The 21,284-nt window shown below is 34.5% G+C and overlaps 2 protein-coding genes across 9 annotated transcripts in view; one reads left to right on the top strand and one right to left on the bottom strand.

Annotated features, from left to right (window-relative positions):
• LOC149578339 (phototropin-1A-like) overlaps nucleotides 1-21,284 on the bottom strand; it is a 338,062-nt gene that overhangs the window by 200,362 nt on the left and 116,416 nt on the right. For all 6 annotated transcript variants that reach the window (XM_089828327.1, XM_089828331.1, XM_089828325.1 and 3 more), the window contains one exon: nucleotides 4,916-5,022. In XM_089828327.1, coding sequence (XP_089684453.1) covers nucleotides 4,916-5,022 — 107 coding nt within the window. The remainder of the gene's footprint in view (nucleotides 1-4,915; nucleotides 5,023-21,284) is intronic.
• LOC149578340 (uncharacterized) overlaps nucleotides 1-21,284 on the top strand; it is a 260,414-nt gene that overhangs the window by 200,844 nt on the left and 38,286 nt on the right. The gene's annotated exons all lie outside the window — the stretch shown is intronic.

Below are 21,284 nucleotides of genomic sequence, written 5' to 3'. Positions count from 1 at the left end.
TGAACTGACATTAGTATGGATTTTGTTCTTGGATTGCCTAAGACAATGAAAGGGTATGATTCCATATTTGTGGTAGTGGACAGATTTTCTAAGATGACTCATTTTATACCATGTAAGAAGACATCAAATGCTGAGCATGTTGCTGAACTTTTTTTTAAAGAGATTGTGAGATTGCATGGATTACCAAGAAGTATTATTTCTGATAGAGACTGTAAGTTTGTTGGATATTTTTGGAAGACTTTGTGGAATTAGATGGGTACTGAGTTGAAGTTTAGTTCTACATTCCATCCACAAACAGATGGACAGACAGAGGTTGTGAATAGAAGCTTGGGTAATTTGCTAAGATGTTTGATTGGAAATAAGCCAAGTAATTGGGAGATAGTATTGGCACAAACTGAATTTGCATATAACAATTCTGTGAATGGGAGTACAGGGAAGACACCTTTTGAGATTGTTATTGGAATGCATCCTAGAGGCATATCAGATTTGAGAGATGTTGTTGGTGAAGAAAAAAGAAGCGCTGCAGGAGAAGAATTTGCTGATTTTATGGAGTCTTTGCATAAGGAAGTGAAGTTGAGATTGGAACAAAGTAATCAGAAGTATAAAGAGAATGCTGATCAGTCTAGAAGACACCATGATTTTCAGGTTGGTGATGAGGTGATGGTTCATCTGAAGAAAGGAAGATTCCCAACTAGAACATACAGTAAACTGAAGATGAAGAAATTTGGACCTTGTAAGATCTTGAAGAAGTTTGATAGTGGTAATGCTTATGAAGTTGAGTTACCTGATGACATGGATATATCTCCTATATTCAATATTGTTGATTTGTATAAGTATCATGAGTCAGAGGATGAAATTGTTGTACCTGATGATTATCCTAAGAAGCAAATCGAAGAGGTTGAACAAATATTGGATCAAAGAGTTGGTAAGAGCACAAGAGGAAAAGATTACTATGAATATTTGGTGAAGTGGAAGAATAGACCAGTTGAAGATGCTACATGGATTTCTCAGTCTGAGTTGGATTCAGCTCAAGGTGTGACACTTGCATGATTCAGGAGAATTATTTTTTTCCCAACTCTGGTTGTCTGATGCAGGAGCATCCTGGATTTCTTTGTAATCCTGCACATTAGTTCACTCTGCCTAGTTCCAATTGGGCCGACTTTGCTCACATTTAATTTTGGTATAGTTAATTATATTTGATGAGGCCCGACTTGTGGTTTCTCTATGTTCTAGAATTATCCGTAAGCCATTTTGGCAAGTATAAGTAGGGTGTTTAGGTTTAAGGTTAAGGCAGATTTTTGGGGGAGAGTTCAAAAGAAAAGAGATATGTGGATTTAAAAAGCTGATTTGGAGATCTGGAAGTTGTACATTTGTAATTGGCCGTAACCCAGAAGCCCTTACAGCTGGGCATGTATGCTGAATATTTAATGAATCAGTAAATATATCCTTGTTCTCTCTTTCCTTGGTGTTGTTCCTCGTGTTTTCTTCCGTTGTGTTAACTCTTGCAGGGTGGCTTGGATAGCTGGGTGTGCCTTTGGCCCTAGTTATTCATCCTTTGCCTGCATCATTATCAAATAACTTAGGTAACTTAGAGAACCAAGCATTTTCTCACATATTATGCTCATTCATACTAAAAGCAATTAGAATATACCAATTTTATCCAACAGCGTGTAATGATTCTAATTCGATCCTATAGGGTTTTGGGACCAATTTCTTATATTTTCTCTGTTGAACTTGTACTCGAAGTAAATTTGAATAATAAAAATATACTTATCACAAGTGCAAGAGTAACAATAGATGGAAGTTATCTTGATTTGCAATGGTCACCCTTATATATCAAATTTCCTTAAGATTGATCTAATTATGTAATAAGAAATCTACATAGAAGTTTATGGAGAATAATGTCAATTCTAGATAACTTTTCTGATCTGAAAATATAGAAATAATATCGACTGACTATTGTTCCTGATATGAATTGGTTTGCATATGCCAATAGTGATTATTACTGATATGGGATTATAAGTTATGTTTACATAATTTCTTATAAGATATGCAAATTACATTGCCATTGATTGGCCAGTTCTGGTTTCTTGACTGATGTAGTATTTGCTACATCCATGATATGTTATTGGCTATTGTTGCTTCAGTTGTATGTTTTGATGCTTATGCGGTGTTGAATCATTGACTCTGGTTGGCTACTCTATTCTTACCTGCTTTATCCTCAATCTCCTAGTGGATTGATTCCATGAGAATTCTAAGTGATCTTGTGATGAATTAAATATTTATTGAATGATGGATTGAATGGGTTAATTTGTAATGACATTAATGCCCCATTAAAAAGTCAATTGCTGTAACTGCCAGTTTTCATTATAATAATAATAACTAAGGTTATTTTCAATCAGAGAGATACTGTTTTCAAGCAATATATCTAGTAAAATTTCTGATATGGACAATGTCATTGCTGTCTTGCTGGGTGTTAGTCCTAATCATACAAATATCTGTTGTATTGATGGCCTGAAAATTGATAAATGCCCATTAGAGTTAAAATGCAAATTTATGATAAATTTTTTAAGTTCCAATCTGATATGATAGTTGATCTATGTATGTAAAATGTCTTGGTATATTCAAGAATCTGTACTTTTGGATAACAAATCTCATATTCTTCGAACAATTAATCAATTCCTATCAAGAAAACCCAGAGAATTTGTATCTGATGCCCCATATGGTGTTCAATGAGAAAGAGGATTAACCAGAATATAAATCTTGTTCTATTCCTTTGTTATTGCTGACTGTATATGTATTTCCAAAGATTCCTGTTGATGAGTGATTGACAGCACAAGAATAGAAAAACTCTTTGAATAATCGCTAGGAAACACACTTATGTATATCGATTTTTTTAATTCTGGACTAATCAACCTCCTGACTGTCCCTTCCTGTCACTCTGTTTTAATATAATTCCTGTTTAAATGTAATTCCATTCACCCTGTATAATATTGATCTTACTGAATATATAGGCTCCCGTATGTAATCATTACAAGTATTTAAGCATTGTCCTTTACTATTGATCTATATCTTCAGTGTGTACTGTGATATGTATATTGTCTTCTGGATAAATATATTATCCTTTGCCATAAGTATATTATCTTCTGCAATATGAGTATTATCATCTGCAATATATACAACATCTTCTGTGATTTATTCTGCCATCTCTATTATTGACTTCTTGCAATATCTTATGATCGCTGTGTATGTATTCAATAATTATCCTCCCTGATTTGGGAAGAAAATATGAATACTACCTTATACCTGTCTGAAGTGTCAATTGGAATGGATCACATCCATTCAATTCATAATAGCATCTCTTTGCTATAACTAATTATTATTAACTGAATCATTTGTTTTGTTTGGACACAGTTCTTTAGCCGATTACATGGCGATCATTTCTTATGAATACAAGTTAATTTGTTAATATCAAACTCTTTATATATAATTTGTGAGTCAAATCACTGTCTGATGTAACTATCCTCGTTGTTATCATCGTTGTATATTAACTCTTAATCATTCATGTTAAATCATAATATGTCACTGCCCAAGTCTATAGCTGCAATTTAGTGTGTAAAGATTGCCGATGTTCATTTCATTGTCTCCCATCAATACTTGGAAATATGAATCTTCAAATTATCATTGCTATCATTCCCTGTCAATGTGGCATCTTTGGCATATTCATGTTCATCCTTTTTGGTCAACACTAACATAACTGATATCAACACTGACAGCATATCAACATACATATATAAGTTGTCAATTATGTTGACAAATTTATTCTCTGTTTATTTAATCGATATATCCATCAGCGTATTATTATTGAAGCTTATCATAATATGATCATTGTCTTTTGTTAAATTATAATATATATATATATATATATATATATATATATATATATATATATATATATATATATAAGATCAATAACATTATTTGTCTATCAAATATATGTTGTATTGTTATTATTATTGATAATAACAATATATATTATTAAATAATCAATTATATTATGATTTTATATCAATTATTATAAATTTTGTTATTATTATTAATTCCTATCTGAGAAAACGAGACATGACATGGTGATTCTTGAGAGGATGAAGAAAGTGGTACAAATTCCTTCAAAAAAATGTTGAGACCAAACATTAAATATGTGAATATTTGCAAATAGTTATTTATTGTAAATATCTATTGGCAACATCAGAATCAAATAGCTTTTCCTATATAAGAATTCAAAATCATTGGGCATTAGAAATTTTATTCCAAATCCTAATATGTACATGTCATTAAGTTAGCTACTAGCATTATTTTATTTGTCATGTACATTGGCCAATATTCAACATCAACGAAATGCTATTAATTTTCCCCATATTTCTTTCCGAGTTATAGTATACAAATATTGTTTCAAGGAGTTGAATGGGAAAGAAAATTGATTCATGATATTTAGATGTAGTGATTCCAATAAGAAGAAAAATGGTCTATTAAACCATAAAAGCAATGTCACGAACTGAATGACAAATTCCACTTTTAGCACCTGTGTTAAAAAGTAGTTCCTAAATTTTTTGTTATAACAACTAAAACAGAAGAGAAAGAAACTAATTGGATAGAAGAAGAATGTTATAATGAGGATTACTGCTACCAGCTAAATGAAATCCTGAGAAAAAGAAGCAGATGATGTGAGTTATGATAATATTTTGAAAAAGATACATTCATAAGATAGCAGTATGTCATTTGAATTTCATAAAAGAAATGTTCCTTGTCAATTTTCTACTACAATGGGGCAATTGATAACTGTGTAGTACCTAAAAGGGGTAATTGCTAATTTCTTATGCACAATTGATTCCAAGTAGTTTAATTGGTATCTTACCACTCTTCGTATAGTTTATTAGTTGCACAGTGACTTCCATTTGATTATCAATGGCCTCTCTTATTTCTTTCACAGTTGCTCGATCAGTTTCTGGGCCTTGCAGAAACCTGTTTTGAGAGGAAAGATTAAAAGTTAAAGACTGAAAATTTTGAGAATTCTTTACCGGTGACTGCAAATTTGTAGATGGAATAATAGGAGTACAAGAGTGACTTCAAGAAAGGAATGCTATCTTTATTTGTGAAAGCATTAATTGTTATAAAACTCAAATGCTGCTACAAAATTTAAAGAAAACAGCTAAGCAATTAGAAGGTCTAAAAGGAACTGAAATTTATTTACATACACTTCAAACATGTTACATGATGAGATCATATCATGCTGAGGACTTGATCTGCGTTCCTACTTATAATACAAAAGAAATGCATTCAATTAAATTTAGCACTTAACTCTCAAACTAGGGGCTTTAGGGATGTCTTTAATATTACTGTATATTAGAAAGAGGCTGCATCAAACTCTTAAATATTGCATTTAAGAATACAACTTTAAGGAAAAAACCCACATGTTATTTTGATCCAAGGTTGTCTTTATTATTGAAGAGGATCTTCTTTCCTTTACATTGCCTTTTATATGTCGACAGAATTATATTAAACTTTCTGTTGTGACATTCTTGAGTTCAAAATTTTGGTACATCTCCTTTCCTCTATATAGTAAAGGAAACTTCTGAAATTTGGATCAAACCCTCACAATGGAAGACCAAATGTAATGGTAGTTTCAAAAGATCTTCTTTAATAATCTAGGATATCCATTTACAGATGCTTGCCACAGATCACTTGGCTAATCACATAGATATTACAATGGAAAAAGGTTTATTTGCTACAAGATCTGGTTTGTACTCAAAATTCAAACCCATATGTTACCGATTGTCGGTCTCTACATGTTTACTTCAATAGACTAGGATAAGAGTTTGTCAATAGCTCACTACAGATCATAAGTGATAATAGAAACATTTAGCACAGATAAGAGGCTTTAGAGCTACAAAATGATCTTATTACTATTTTCATGTATTCCATCAATAAAATAGCATTTATGCTTAGTTACCTAGTTCTCCCCTTTGCCCTTCGAACTAGGTGAATTTTGAACCGTTTCTTGGTCCTGGTCGCGGTTCCCTTTTGGGTTCCACTTGGGTCTAAACCCGTGCAAGTTTGTTTCTTCGAGTCAAACCTAGGTCGACTTAGGGAAGACCCAGGTAGATCAAGTGCAAACCAAGTAAAATTCTATTTGGAACATTTTATATTTAGTGCACAAAACAACTATTACAGAATTTAAATAAATATTTTTACCGTTACAAACAAAATTTACAGATGTTCAAATATTTATTACATCAAATTAAACTAGCCCTCAAGATCTCTTCTAGTTAATTTTTTATATCCAATTGTTGATAATAGCCCCTGTCCAAATAATTGGAAGCTCTGTATAGTGATAAATCATATTTGAAACATTAATAATACCATCAATACGTGAAGGGAGTTGCAAGCTACTTATATAATATTTTTCAAGTAGAATGTTAATTATAAATAAACAAGCTCTTTGTAAAATGAAAAAGAAAAAAGTGTTGGACAACTTGGAAAGCAAGAATGTTATTAGTGCAATTAATCCCAGTAACATTGACAATGTTTGTAAACCAACTAATGCCTTTGATGAAGATTTAGATAATCCATCAAATGATTGAAACTTAGCATAAAGTTCTAATTGTTGAAAGTCTAAACAATGATACTTGAGCTTGATATTACTTTAATATTTTGGTGTTGCTAATAGATATGATGCTAAGATTACAAGTTTATAGTGTTTTTGTTGTTTTTATAATACTATATGGCATTCTAATCTTATATCATTTTTCTAAGGTGTATATATATATATTACATGTACTAATGAGCCAAATCAACCCCAAACCCCATTTCAATGTTTTGATGTACTAGCGACCCAGTTCTTCCATCCCGAACTCAAACTGGTAACTTAGCATTTATGCAGTGCAACAAAAGCTAATTTTAATTATTACTTCTTTAAGTTGCTTAAAATCTACCTAAGGTTACACCTATTTGAGTTTTGTTGTCCTGCTTTCTGTCACTACAAAATGTAGGTAACAGTACGAAACTTTTTCAATTTAGTTTCATTTTTTTTTGAGTTGATAAATTATTTAATTGGTTGACATTGGTCAATTGATCGATCCCAATTCATATAATGAACTCTTTTACTGAAGGCTTTTGTCCAGTCTTTTTTATTTTTCTATTTGGTGAGCCTATGCTTGAATTTTGAAGCCTTCAACATCCTTTTTCGCATTTTTGAGTGTCTGTTCATTTGCTTTTGGTCTTTTAGTTTTGTTCAAGCCCTTGCTTTCGACTTTCCCTTTGATTTGGTATATTTTAGGGCTTAATTGGGTTTGACTATCAAAAGATATGACCATTTAAGTGCCCAAAAAGTTTTACCTCAAGATGCAATTGCATATTTTAAAATATCATGTTATATTTTAATGTTGCCATTCATTTTTTGAAAAATATAACATAAATTGACTTTACATTATGTTTTTAAGTTACTTTATCACTTAAATTTATGACTTAATTGACTATAGAGCAGTTTATGTTATATTTTCATGTTGAGTTGCTTTTTAAATTTTTCACTTAAGTGACTTTCTTAACTATATAGTTTGATTTAAATTTTTGAGTTATTTTATGTTTTAATTTAAAACATCTAAGTAAATATTACTTTTTGAATGATATTTGCACATAGTAATTAAACTATATAGTGTAAAAATTATTTTAGAACCAATTAATTGATATTTCCTCAAAAACCAATTAAACATGTACTTAATTGATCATTTAAGTTATGTAAAGGCAACTTTCAACCCATTCACATGTTTTTATGTAATGGACCTCCAAGAGTGCGTTTTGCACTATAAATGTATGTAATGGACTTCTTAGAGTCCATTTTGCATTAAAACCTCCTTTACATGTAATCCACTTTACATGTAATTGCATCTAGAGTCCACGTTTTTGCCTTCCAAAGTCAAATTTGTCAAATGCATGTTACGTGTTGCATATTTTTGAAATATGTAATGAGGGTCCAAGAGTGAGTTTTGCATTGTTTGCCCATGTTGCAAGTTTTAAAACCTGTAATGAAGCCTCTAGAGTGCGTTATGCATAGATTGGCACCTACATGCATTTTAAAACATGTAACGAGGCTTGGAGAGTGCATTTTTCCTCTTGCCTCCATATAAATGTTATTTAAAACATGCAGAAGAACTTGGAGAGTGCATTTTGCATAGAGGAGCAAATAACTTGCATTTTAAAACATGCAAAGCCTCCTATAGAGTGCATTTTTGCATTCTATCTCATAAATCTGTTCCTTGAGACCACGATTTGCTCCAAGAACACAAAAATGCTATTAAATCTATCATGAGGAGGGCATTTTTGAGTTTTAATGCTTACACATGCATTTGGGGTCCATTATTTTGCATATCCAAGCCAAAAACAACCCAGATTTTTTCTTTAAAAAGCCACATTTTTGTCAAAAAAGCCCAGACATCTGCATTTTTCATCCACATTTTGGGCATTTTGGGATCACATTTTTGCATTTATGGAACGTGTTTTGTGGTATTGATGCATTCCATTGCTTTTAGAAGTTATATTTTTGACATCCAATGCCAAAACCAATCCACATAATGCTAGATTGAGATCACGTTTTTGGTCAAAAACGTCCAAATACTTGGTATTTAGCAAAAACATCTTGCATGTTGAGGACTTAAGGGAACATTTTTTACTTCTCCATCCATAAACGCCACATCTATTGCTCAATTTGGATTCATTATTGCAAGGTTTGAAAAGGTCAAATTTTCGTTTTAAAGTTTCAAAGTTGGAGACAAGTCTTTCATTGCAACTTCTTTCTCCTCCATTTTTGGCTCTTTTATCTACAAGTAGAGACTTTCAACTATGCTTGTCAATTCATGCTTATCTTGCTATTTTGTTGCATTTTATGGCTTGTTATTGTACACTTGTTCAAAGACATACCATGTATTGTGCAAAATTCCTTTAAATAAGACAAAAACTTCAATTTTTCAATGCTTGAAAAACCTCCCAACTCCTAAATCGAAATTGCATGTAGAAGAAGTTTGTCAAGTTTAAGTCAAAGCAAGGGGTATGTTTTTGTTTTGCTTGCTTGTTTTCGAACAAAGTTGAAGAATTTTTCCCAAGAATGCAAGTGCATATTGCATCCATTTCACTTTCCACCTTTCCATGCAAATGCATCACATCCTTCCGTATCCCACCAATTCATGTCAAAGCATATTGCATCCATTTCCTTCATATGCAATTACATATTGAGAGCAATTACATGTAATCTTAGTCTTCGTCCTCTATTACATATAATTCAATCCTTCGTATGCATTTACATATAAATCCATTTTCCAAATCCACTTACATGTAATCTCATCCTTTGAACTTAATTATGTGATTACATTGAGTCATGATTACATGTAAATCACTTTACATGTCATTGCATCCGGAGAATCCGACTTTGGTAGAAAGTCACTCTTTAAACACCAAACTCATCATTTGCATACATCCATATGCATCTCAATTTGCATTCTTGACCATACCCACAAAAGCCCATCTTTCCCCACATGCAATCCACCCTTAAGAGTCTAATTTTGACCCTTTTTACCCAAATACATATGCCTTCCGGTTCATTTTCAGCCATCACATGCATTCCATAAGTATCTAATTCATACTTAGAACACTAATCCCTCATGGATTCGTCATTGTAACTCAAGTCCCAAAGTTTTCATGGATCCAATTTCATTGGAAAATGTTTTCATCTTCACGTTGCAACACACTCTTCAAGATATGATAGAACTTCTTCAAAGAACAAAAACATCTTGTCAAGAAGATATGCTTTGATCCTCAGGAAGCAATAATTCATTTGGTCTCCATTTTTCAAATGGCTGTCCAAGAACCTGAGTTTGTGTGGAATGTGCCAAGCACTTTTCTTCAAAAAATAAATAAATTTGAAGGTGCTAATGGAAAGTTGTTTTGAGTTTACATTCGGACACCATTGAGAAGGTTTTCAAAGTGTCAGAGATTCCAAAATGTGTCAATCTACAAAAGAGAATTCACAACAACTCAGACGAGAAAAAGATTGATCACATCAAGTTTTCAAATGACAACTAGAAACTCATCAAAGAGGATATTGTGGTGCAGTATACAAGATTCCTCGATCCTACAAGCATCGCCAAGTACAAGGCCCTTCAGAACATTCCCTAGGATTGTTTCAATTCTCTTCTATCTTATTCTTTCTTTAGTTTTCATGTTTGTAGATTGGAGAGGATGTATTGCATGAAATTGTGTAATTACATGTAATTCAATTTTCATGTCCTCGTGAGATGTAATCCAATAATTTCTCTCATTTAGTTAGAAAAGGTCAAAGTTGGTTGAGTTGCTCCCACTTTTTTTGGCTTTTTCTCAACTCCTTTGCATATATAAAGGAGTGTCCCCTCGTTGTAAAAATCATCTTTTGTTGTATACAAGAAAGCTCTACCAAACTTGTGCAAACATAACTTTGATTGTGTAATACAAATTTGGGAGAAAAGTGAATAAAAGAAGTAGCTGAATTCGAAGCTTTGACTATAATTTGTGCCTATTTTCTTTGATTCATATTATTATTGTGTGTTCAATAATAAGAGCATAGTGAGTTAAGAAGAAATCAAAGCCAAAGCTTTGACTTGGATTGATTGTGGTAATACCTAGACTAGAAGCTTTGACTGTAGCTTGTATTACCATCTCAAATTCATGAAAAATATTTAGAGTTCCCTGCTTTTGGAAGTCTTTGTGCCACAATGATAGAGGTTATTTTTATAGAATAGGTTAAAACGGAACATAGAGCCAAATTGATATGCTTTCAACCAGCCTTTGAGTTAGTGTGAGTTTATTGGTATCATTGTTTCCAGCTATTAGATAGAAGTGTAGTTAGAGATTTCATTTTTCCCATTACTCGCTCTGCAAATAATTGGATTCTTTCCTGAAAGCTAAGAGGAAAGATTATTGGTGACACCCCTTATAAATCTCTCAACTTCTTTCTTACCTTGAGTTGATGCAAGGAACGGTGAGAAGGGGGAGCCTTCCCTTAAAGGTAGGAGAGACTTTGTCTCATATGTTGTGGTTGGTCATCCTATTTTGCAACTGGATTTTCACAAAACTGTTGGTTGAAAAATATCCACCCAACAAGTTTATCTTAAAATACTATATTTGCTTAGTTTATGCCTAATGATAATTTAATCTTGAATTAAAAAATGCATGCAAGAACAACTCTAATCAAGGTATTGGTTGCAAGATTGATGACTTCTACGTAATATCCCCCTTATTAAATAAAATGAAATAATGATAATTTATATTTGGGGTCCCGATCAATTTATGTATATCTTGGGCCCATCTTTAATTTTCAGTAGGCATAGGTGTTTGTCATGTCATGTGTCAGCACCTTGTTTCTACCTCGGGAGTTTCCTTCGATGGGGTATATATGTCTGCCAGGTTAGATGTTGTAGGTATGTGACTTGATTTATTTTGGTATTTGCGAATTCTGCTATTGTTTGGCATTTCAGAAGTGAAAGACCTTCCCTACATAGCTTGTGCAGCTTTGGTGGGTTTTAAATTGTTGAACTTTTAATCCTACCCTATTCTGCTTATTGGATAACTTTTCTTAGGTCTGGCAAACTAGAGAATCAACCTTGCTTGCAACTATAATTTCTATTTGGTATATCTCTTTGTGTTCTTCTTGCATTTTGTGGCAAATATTATTTGTATATTTCATTTGGCAACAAACTAGGAAGGCGTACCTTATTCTGCAACCATACATCTAATTGTTCTTACATTGTGGCGAGGTTTGAAGATGTTGGGCTCACTTTGTCCTTAACATCATATGCTGATTCCATCCTAGCACCACACGATCTCCATTCCATTTGCAGCACATCCCTCCACCATATTGCCCTTCTCTACTGTACGATCCGATTACACACAATGCATCTGCTCCTAATCACTATATGGACCTATTGCACATTGTACAGCAACTATTGGCATATCTCCACCGTATGACTACTACTTTTGGCTACACACTTGACGTACGGTCACCACCTGCCATACAAACTTCATTTCCACCATACAAACACTCCTCTATTGACACCATATGTACATTATTCACTAGCATACCCGTATAGTCACTTAGTCTAACCTCAAGTAGCACGGAATTTTGCACTAATAGGTGTATTTGGAGGCCAAGAAGAGTCTTTCTTTAGGGATTGTTAGAAGAGAACATTACATTTTGTCAGTTTGATATATAGTTGAGTAGTTGATGCATCATTCACTCATCGATGCCATGGTGATAGAGTAGTAAGCAATGAAGTGTATGAAATCAGATTAATGTACTTAATTGGAACTGTATTTTGGCATTTGTAGATGTTTTTCAATTCAATCATCACTGTGTCATTGTAATTATTTCATAGACAATAAGCCTTCTCATTTTGAGCAATGTGCTTTAGGCAATGTACCTGAATGCATGTGCATTCCCTTTGTATTACTTCTACATAGTGTTTTCATCTTGTGGGTTCATCCCCACCATGAAATTTTTCCTTTACTTGGGTTTCCACACATAAAAATCTTGATGTATCAGAGCAGTTTCCTACCATCATGTGGGGTAGGAAAATATTTATTATTTTAAATTTGTTATTTTATTAGGAGTGACCAGCACTCTTGTATTTTCAGTTATGGACAGAGATAGGAGAACCAATAGTTTCAAGAGTTGGCAGAGAAGTGTCGAAGATAGTGGAAAAACAAATGCCTTGAGGGAGTGTATGGAAAGACTTAAGCTTCATCAACAAAGATTTGCAATGAGACTATCGGATCCAAAGACCATGGTTTCCTCTTTTGGTAGACTGGCTCTAAGGATGCAGGGAAGAAGACTTGAGTTCTCTCCGATTGGCATTCAGGAGGCAGATGTACTTGCGTTCAATACGAAATCCACTAATCCTATCCATAGTTCTTATGATGGACTTTACATAGAGAGATATGTGGATGTGTCAATGCCATTGGTGGACAAAAACATTGAGCTTCAACAGGTTGAGGATTCTAGAGTTGTTGCTACAATTAGTGCAGAGGCAGTTGATGAAGTTGTTACCAATGATTGTTTAGACACTCTCAAAGAGGGGATTATTATTGGAGATTTGTACGTCAATTGTCGTAGTGTTGCTCCTGAGTGAGAGGCAACATCTTTCTCAAGTGCGATAGAGAAGAGCATGGAGCTATCTAGTTGTGATGTTAGTGATCTGGGTGTTACAAAAGATTTAGTGAATGTTGGTTTATGCTCCATTTTTTATTCGTTGCCCGACATAGAGTCATGTGTGCAGAGTCAAGTGATAGTAGTTGAGGCTCTATTAGGAGATGTGGATAAGATAATATGGACACCACTGATGATTTTTTTGATGATGTTATGAGTTGCAATCGAACTGGTGTTCCTTGCCAATTGTTTGGTGATGTATTCAAGGAGGTTTTGGATGGGTCCCAGGATCACGATTTATAGGGACTCTCTATTGAGGGAGAAGTAGATTCATGCAAGGAGTGTGATACAATGTGGGCTTTCGCTTCTTAAGAGGTGTCGATTGAGGTACAAAGTAGTTGTATCTCAGTTGTAGATGTGTGTAAGAACTAGCACACATGAGGTGAGAAATCTTGTGGTGAGAAAATCTGATTCAATTTTCTACACTGCAGTTAGTGCGACAGAGTTTACGTGGGAGTCAGGGGTTACAAAGGCATCATGTTGCCAGTCAATTGAACATGCGTGATGGTGACATCTCTTTAATTTTTTAGCATTATGATGTGATACATCAGATGTTAGCCACATATAGCTGGGGTGCTCCTATGTCAGATGAGAAGAGTGATAGTGCTCTTTCCCTAGCAGAGATTCATGTGCTTCAAGAGGTTGTCAGGATTTTGAAGCATAATTATTCATACTTAGTTGTTAATAGGGATTCAATTATGGAGTGGGATAGAACTTGTTATGAGGCATTGTTGGGGAAAGAGGAGGTGGTGACTAAGCTCACCGAAGAGCTTGAGGTGGCTGTGGACTCTCTTCAAGGTATTCATTTGGCTCTTCAAGAGTCACAGTCATGGTTGGATGAGATTACTATGGAGTTGGAGTGGGTAAAGTCGACACCAACCCCAAACCCTATTCAATTGCATATTGTGGTTAGTGGTGAGTTTTCTTCTATGGTTGGGGATGAGGGATGTGATGATGTGGTAGTCACATTCATCAAGGATATGGGTGCAATAGGTATGGAAAAGGTAAGGGCATCAATGGAGGACTATAATGTGATTCCTATTGTGCCACGTTTTTAGAGGGATCAGTTGTGGATTGCAAGAAGCAAATTGATTCTTTCATATATAATTTCTATTGCACTGAGTCGTTAATGGAGTATTTACTTGAGAGTTCAGATTTGCGAGAGGATTCATACAAATTTTCAGAGTGTACTCTCATCTGAGGCTCTCGTGCTATTAAGATGACGGTGGGAAAGATTGCAGAGACTTTGTCTACAATGCTTCACCATAGGGATCTTGTGGTTGGGTTTACTAAGAGTTGCCCACGATCCTACCCAACCAATAGTTCGAAGTCAAAGATTGGAGCCATCTCCTGATTCCCAATTGTGTACTAATGAGTCATTTACAGAGATTGGAGCTTTTTATAGGCATTACACAATGAGGAGTGCTCATTATTTTACGTTTGACCCATAGATAGAGGATTTGGTGTCATCTCTATGTGTGTTGGCTCTAGTTCATACCATCCATTATGGGATGGGTTAGCACCGTCTCTTGCAGATGGGATTAGCAACTGTAAGTTAGATCACTTGTAGTATTGACACACCCAGGACGGTTTAGCAAAGGTTGGAGTTGGTGGTAGTGTTTCAACTGCCAATGGTTGTTACCATCATCTCAGAGTAGTTGGTTGGGGACTTGGGTGTTGACAGAGTTGGTGTTTCAGTTGGGATGAGTTTTGATGGGTTGTTACCTCCATCAGTGCCTACAATCAGTTTTCAGATGATTTAGTCATTGATATCCATTATTTGGGTCTCGGTGCCTTACGAGTCTATTGTATGCGATAGTGATATTGCACAGTTTCACCCTTGGGATCCAGGTAGATTGTGGTGTACATTTTTGCTCTGGGATTGATTGGATACAAGCAATCTTAGGGAGGGAGGACTACAATGTCCCCATTTTTAGCAGGTTCCTACAATTGGCTTAGTCAATTCATCATCACAATCCTTGTGAGCTAACAGTGGGATTTGAGGGTCTCAGTTGTGGGGTTATAGGCTTTCCAACAGCCTACAACGAGCTTTGGCTAAATTTTGAGGAACTTACTATTTATAGTAAGTCAACAGTTCGTTTCGATGAGCTCAACTGAGTTACCAGAGTTGAGTGATGCTCTCAATTTTTAATTTGGGCTTCTGGTTTGGGCTCCAAAAATCTTGTAGCGAGTATCTATTTATAGTAAGTCACCCCATCCTGTTCATTCATCAAGATCACTCTGCTGTTGTCAGATTTCGATTCTGATACTTCTTTAGCCATTCTTGCAAGACAGGTGAATTATTATTATTATTCATCTTAATATGCCGAGGTTGCTATTTTTGCTGCTTTTGTATTTTGGCTACCTTAGTGTCATAGCTCATTGTAACCCGGTTGGAAAGTTTTAATTCTTAGGCACAAGAAACGGTGGCCTTGTGTGTGATAATGTTATGATATGGTTGAAAAGTTCAATTTTGAGAGCCAAAAAGAGATTAATAAATTATATTATATGGCACATTATAAAATGATGTGTTGAGGAAGCTTTTTAAGTGAAGTTGCATTTGGGAAACTTTGTACCAATGGGGGTTATAAATATGAGCTCATTTTGATGGAAAATCATCCGATTGATTATTTGCTTTTGTTGCTTATGAATAGTTTATGAGTTTGATGACTTTTGTGCCCTTGCTGAAGAATAAGAGTTTGAAGCTGATTGCTCTTTCCACAGCCAAGATATTATGATTTGAATTCTGAAAGTTGCATTTGCAAATTGTTACTGAGGTGAAACAATTTGCCTTCACTTCTTTCCTGTTTATCACCGTGTCTAAGAAGTGATTTGATTCTAGAAGATCGACTGGCTGGAAGGATATACTCGGCGTTTATATTCTGATCCTGTGTGAGTTTCTACAGACTCGTGCTGGGGAAATTGGAGGCCCTAGATTGCTATATCTGGGCACAAGTATCAAACAGAGCGATTGCCAAAGTGTTTTGTGTGCTGCGGTTGCAATTTGCAAGGGCTGCGATACATCTTGAGGAATCTGCGATCAACTCTTGGTGGCTGCAAGGAAGTCTAGACAGGCTGCATTTATATATATGAGGCCTACGATAGTTTGGGAGCTTCTGTGAGTTAAGGGAGATTGTTGGGCCAACATTGGAATACCAGGACTCCACATGGGTTGTTGGTTGTTAGAGCATCATTAGTGGCTGCCTCCATCAGACATTTGCAGAATTTTGGTTTATTAAGTGGCAATGGTGTGAGTAAAGCCAACACTGCTGCAATCATTCTGTAAGCTGGAGCATTATCAGGTTCATTTATTGTAAAACATTTACAATGTCGGAGCATTAATTTTGGAAAAATAGACAAGTTGCACTTCTTTTGCATATGATGTATGAGCAGAGGGATTTATTTGAATAACTGGAAAGGAAAGGGACTGATAAAGGAGTAATTTTGGAGCTTTCCTCCAATCTATTGCAGTAGTTGGTACATTTTGAGTGTTTTGGATTTTTGGGCAGGCCCCAATTTGCGTCTAGGTTTTAGAAGATAGGGATAGTAATTATCATAGATAGAAAATTTAGGTCAAAATAATAGAAAATATATACACAGGACTGTAAGAAGAGTTTTGATGTACTGGGAGATAAATGTAGGGTTTATAATTTAACGGGCTGGTTGAATCATTTTCTGGAACTATCTACTACAGAAACTTTGTTATAATACTCTCAATATATATGGAATGGACAATTTCTAATTAGTTATGTTACTCTTTGCTTGAATTTGGTTATTTACTGTCTTTAACTCTCAATGCTTGACACTTTATCATTATTCATTTGAATAACTGGAAAGGAAGGGACTGATGAAGGAGTAATTTTGGAGCTTTCCTCCAATCTATTGCAGTAGTTGGTACATTTTGAGTGTCTTGGATTTTTGGGCAGCCCCCAATTTGCATCTAGGTTTTAGAAGATAGGGATAGTAATTATAGTAGATAAAAAATTTAGGTCAGAATAATAGAAAATATATACACAGGACTGTAAGAAGTGTTTTGATGTACTTCGAGATAAATGTAGGGTTTATAATTTAACGGGCTGGTTGAATCATTTTCTGGAACTATCTACTACAGAAACTTTGTTATAATACTCTCAATATATATGGAATGGACAATTTCTAATTAGTTATGTTACTCTTTGCTTGAATTTGGTTATTTACTGTCTTTAACTCTCAATGCTTGACACTTTATCATTATTTAAGTAAGAAAACCATGAGAAGTTTTATCTGAGCAGGTCATTGTTTTCACTTAGGGTAGGTTTCTTATAAATTTTGGGTTAAATCTCGATTAGTACTTTAAAAATAAACATCTTAAGTAAACTCAATTCATTGCTCTGGTTAAAGATTCATGAGGAGACCCGGGTTAAATTCTCTCAGTACTTTACATCTACCCATGAAATTGATTAGCATCTAGAGGCTGGTTTCTGACAGATCAACATTCTGTTTTGGAATGAGCTTAGGAATTTTATTTATCTTGTCAAATTTATTGACTAAAGTTGGACAGGGTATAGAAGGTTTGGTTTTTTAACTAGATCAAAGAAAGGGATATATTAGGAAGAACATATGAAGGGCCACAAGAGTTATTATGATGATTACCAAAGAGAAAAGGAAGCTTATAATTTGTTACTTGACAAGTCGTATCATATTCCAGTATAGATCTACTATTAATGTTCTGATATGTAACTTTCAGCATATGTAAAATGGATAATCTCTAAATAGTAAGATTCTTCTTTGCTTAGATTTGGATATTTCATGTCTTTCAGTTCATGATATCTTTCGTTTCATTTCAAATGCCTAGTTTAGATGATTGACTAAGGGAATTTAAACAAGCTAAGTTATGAGAATTTGATATATAGTCTCTATTAGTCTAGGGCTAAATCTCTTTCAATTATTAAAATGAAGGTCGTGAGGAGTATTATTCCAAAATTTGAGTTAATATTTAAAAAACTTGTTTATCTCCAAGAGCTCTAGGGCAAATTATTGGCTGAGCATAGCCAGAGTAGAAAAGATCTGTGTTAATAGTCTATTTCGAAGAAAGTGATAGGTATGTCACTCTGTTTAATGTTTTAAGTTTAAGAAATCTCTTAGGGTGTAAGGCTCCATCATCCTAGCTTTGAGTTAATGAAGTGATTCATAGAGGTCTTACTATCTTGACTCTAATCTAGGCCCTGAAATAATTGAGGTCTGTTGGTCTCCCCTCGGTCGGGAAGTGAAAGGCCTGTCTTGTAGTGTTTGGTTTACAGCTAGTTATTCATCTTCAAAATCTAGGGATATACACCATCAATGGAGATCTGAAAGGACTCGTAGAGAATTTATAAGAAGATGCCTCTTTGTATTTTTCCAGCAGGACTCAAGATGGATACCATCATCAAGTTGAAAGGCCCTCCCTCTCAAATAGCCTTTGATGAACCCATCTCGGCTATTCATCTCAAAGAGGTCCTCCTCAATACTCATTTTTTGGTAGTCCGAGCAGTCTTCAGAGTTTTAGGTAAGGAATTCATTGTGAATACAGACTGGTCTCGAATCCTTGGTAACATCCCAACAATGTTTATAGCCATGGCTAGCATGATGGACATAGATAAAGGTAGCTTGATCATGCTGGTTAGGTGTCTTTTTAAGCCAGAATTCTTAGGCAATCTGGAAAAAGTTCTAGCTTACTTGAGAGAGGATCTCCTGATTTGTAGACTGTCATTATGACCTCCCTCCAAATGGAAGAAAACTCGTTCCCCTCTACCCGGCTCTTTCATCCTATGATCTAGAGAGGGTGATTGAATGGTTTCCAATCACTCAGAGGAATGTTTGTTTTCTCCTATCCTTTTTGCATGTTAAAAGGACTGGAATCAGCATTTGGTTGGAGGAATATGTGGGAGAGGAAAGGGTTGGAGCTTGGGAAAACGAGAATGAGATCAATATGGAATGTTTGGAATTCCCAATTCAGATGGAGGAGGAAGCCTCAGAGGTGGAGGATCCACCATCGTCAGTTTGCATGTAGGCGGATTGAAACTTCCTACCTATTTTCATTTAAGATCCTTGTGTTCTGGAATGTTCTTTCGATATTTGGTTTAAGGTTTTTTGTTATGGTCTGGAATATATTTTGGAAGTGTTACTCAGTAATAAATACAATGATATTATGTCATGTCCCGCTTCATGGGTTAGAAATTCTTTATTATATTTCTAAATGGACTACTGCATTTCAATTTCTGATTGAAGGCTTCTTTAGTATTTTTTATTCAATCTAACTGCTTTTCTTCATAAGGTTTCTAGGATTTCTCTAACCCTTAAAGAATATATAGAGCTGCATGTTGTATGTTTTTTTGGTATCTTTTCAGGTTATTTAAATCAACAAGGGTGTCTCCTATCAAGTTGGGAAGAACTTCTCGCCATTGGAATAAGATCTGTGAATTATTTTCATGAATGGAAATTAGGCAAAACTGAAGGACTATTACCCAACTCCGTCCTCTCAATGCCTCATGAGTTGGGATGTACATGTTATTATTTTGATATATGGCTTCGGCCTCTTGCTTATCAAAAAAAAATTAATATTAGAATTTTAATAAAAATAAATACTTAGTTTTGTAATCATAAATTTAAAAACAAATATCTCTTATCTTTGCATTTTCTATCTTTTTTAAATTTATTTTAATTATTAATTTTTAATTTTTTTTAAAATGTAACTTTTAATATTTGTATATTTATTTATAGAAAACAATACATAAGTATTTTAACAACTCTATTATTTATTCATGTAATACATCAGCTAACTCTGCCAAATTCAAGTGATATCTTAAAAGCACAGATGGTTTCTTTCTTTATTTCTTTCTTTCTTCCATCCCTCTTCTTAACAAGCAAGCATTTGTTTCATACCGAGTTGGGGATGAAAGGATGTAGCAATTCCATGACTTATCTTACCCTCTGAGTGATCAAGTGTGTGGCCCCCTTTCTCTTGTGCTATGTAAAAAATTTTGCATACACTTTACTTGTATATTGTTTCATTTTCTTTTAAAACTTTTATAATTTTACACCTCTTCAAACAATATAAACTTTAGGCAGGAACTTTGACGCATTGTGTTTCTTGTTCTTTGATTAATATCTTGCGTCGCAGATCTAAAGGAAGGTTGGCAAATGGCTGGACTACCTTTTTCCAGATTTTTGTGGTCCCATGATATTTGGTGTGCAAGTTAGATGCATCTGTGTATCAATTTTTGGTTAGACGGTGAAGAACAATAGTCCTGATGTAGTTGATCATTATGCGAATCTGATGGAGCAATTTTGGTAAAAAAATTGCGATCTAAGATGTTTAGCAGACAAATGGGGTAGCATGTGATCGATTGTTTTGGTCTGCATTGATATTTGCATTTGAATTTAGCCAACTGATCATTCACATTTGATTATCTTGATAAATGTTCTTGAGCCAACATGAAGCTGATCAAATTTCTTGATGCAGATATATGAGATCAATGGTTTTGGTCATTTTAAAATATTTAGATACTGTGGATATCAACTACACATAGTTTTATGTGCTCAAGACAATGATTTGAGGTCTGAATTAGAGCAAATCAGTGTGATAAAACAATGAGAAATGAAGTGTACAAAATCAGGGTAATGTACTTATTGGAAATGTATTTTGGCATTTGTAGATGTTGTTTTGTAGTTTAATCATCAATGTGACATTGTAATTGTCTCATAGGCACTAAGCTTCAGTGAGCTCTAGGAAGTGTGATTGAATGCCCGTGCATTCCCATTGTAATACTTCTGCAGAGTATTTTCCTCTTGTGGGTTCATCGCCACCATGGTTCTCTCCCTTAACCAGATTTCCATGTATAAAATCTCGGTGTTATGGTGTTGTGGTTATTTGTGTTTCGGTCTGGCATCTTTTTTTCCATTATATTTGTTAAGTGGTTAGAGAACCATATTGATAAAGTTAAAAATTGTAAAACACTAATTCATGCTCCCCCTCTCAGTG

Source organism: Cupressus sempervirens, chromosome 1, assembly GCF_028749045.1.
Source record: "Cupressus sempervirens isolate cs-2001-9-10 chromosome 1, ASM2874904v1, whole genome shotgun sequence".
In the NCBI taxonomy this organism is placed as follows: domain Eukaryota; kingdom Viridiplantae; phylum Streptophyta; class Pinopsida; order Cupressales; family Cupressaceae; genus Cupressus; species Cupressus sempervirens.
The sequence above is the reverse complement of the archived record's forward strand: the minus strand, read 5'-3'. Positions and strand labels throughout refer to the sequence as shown.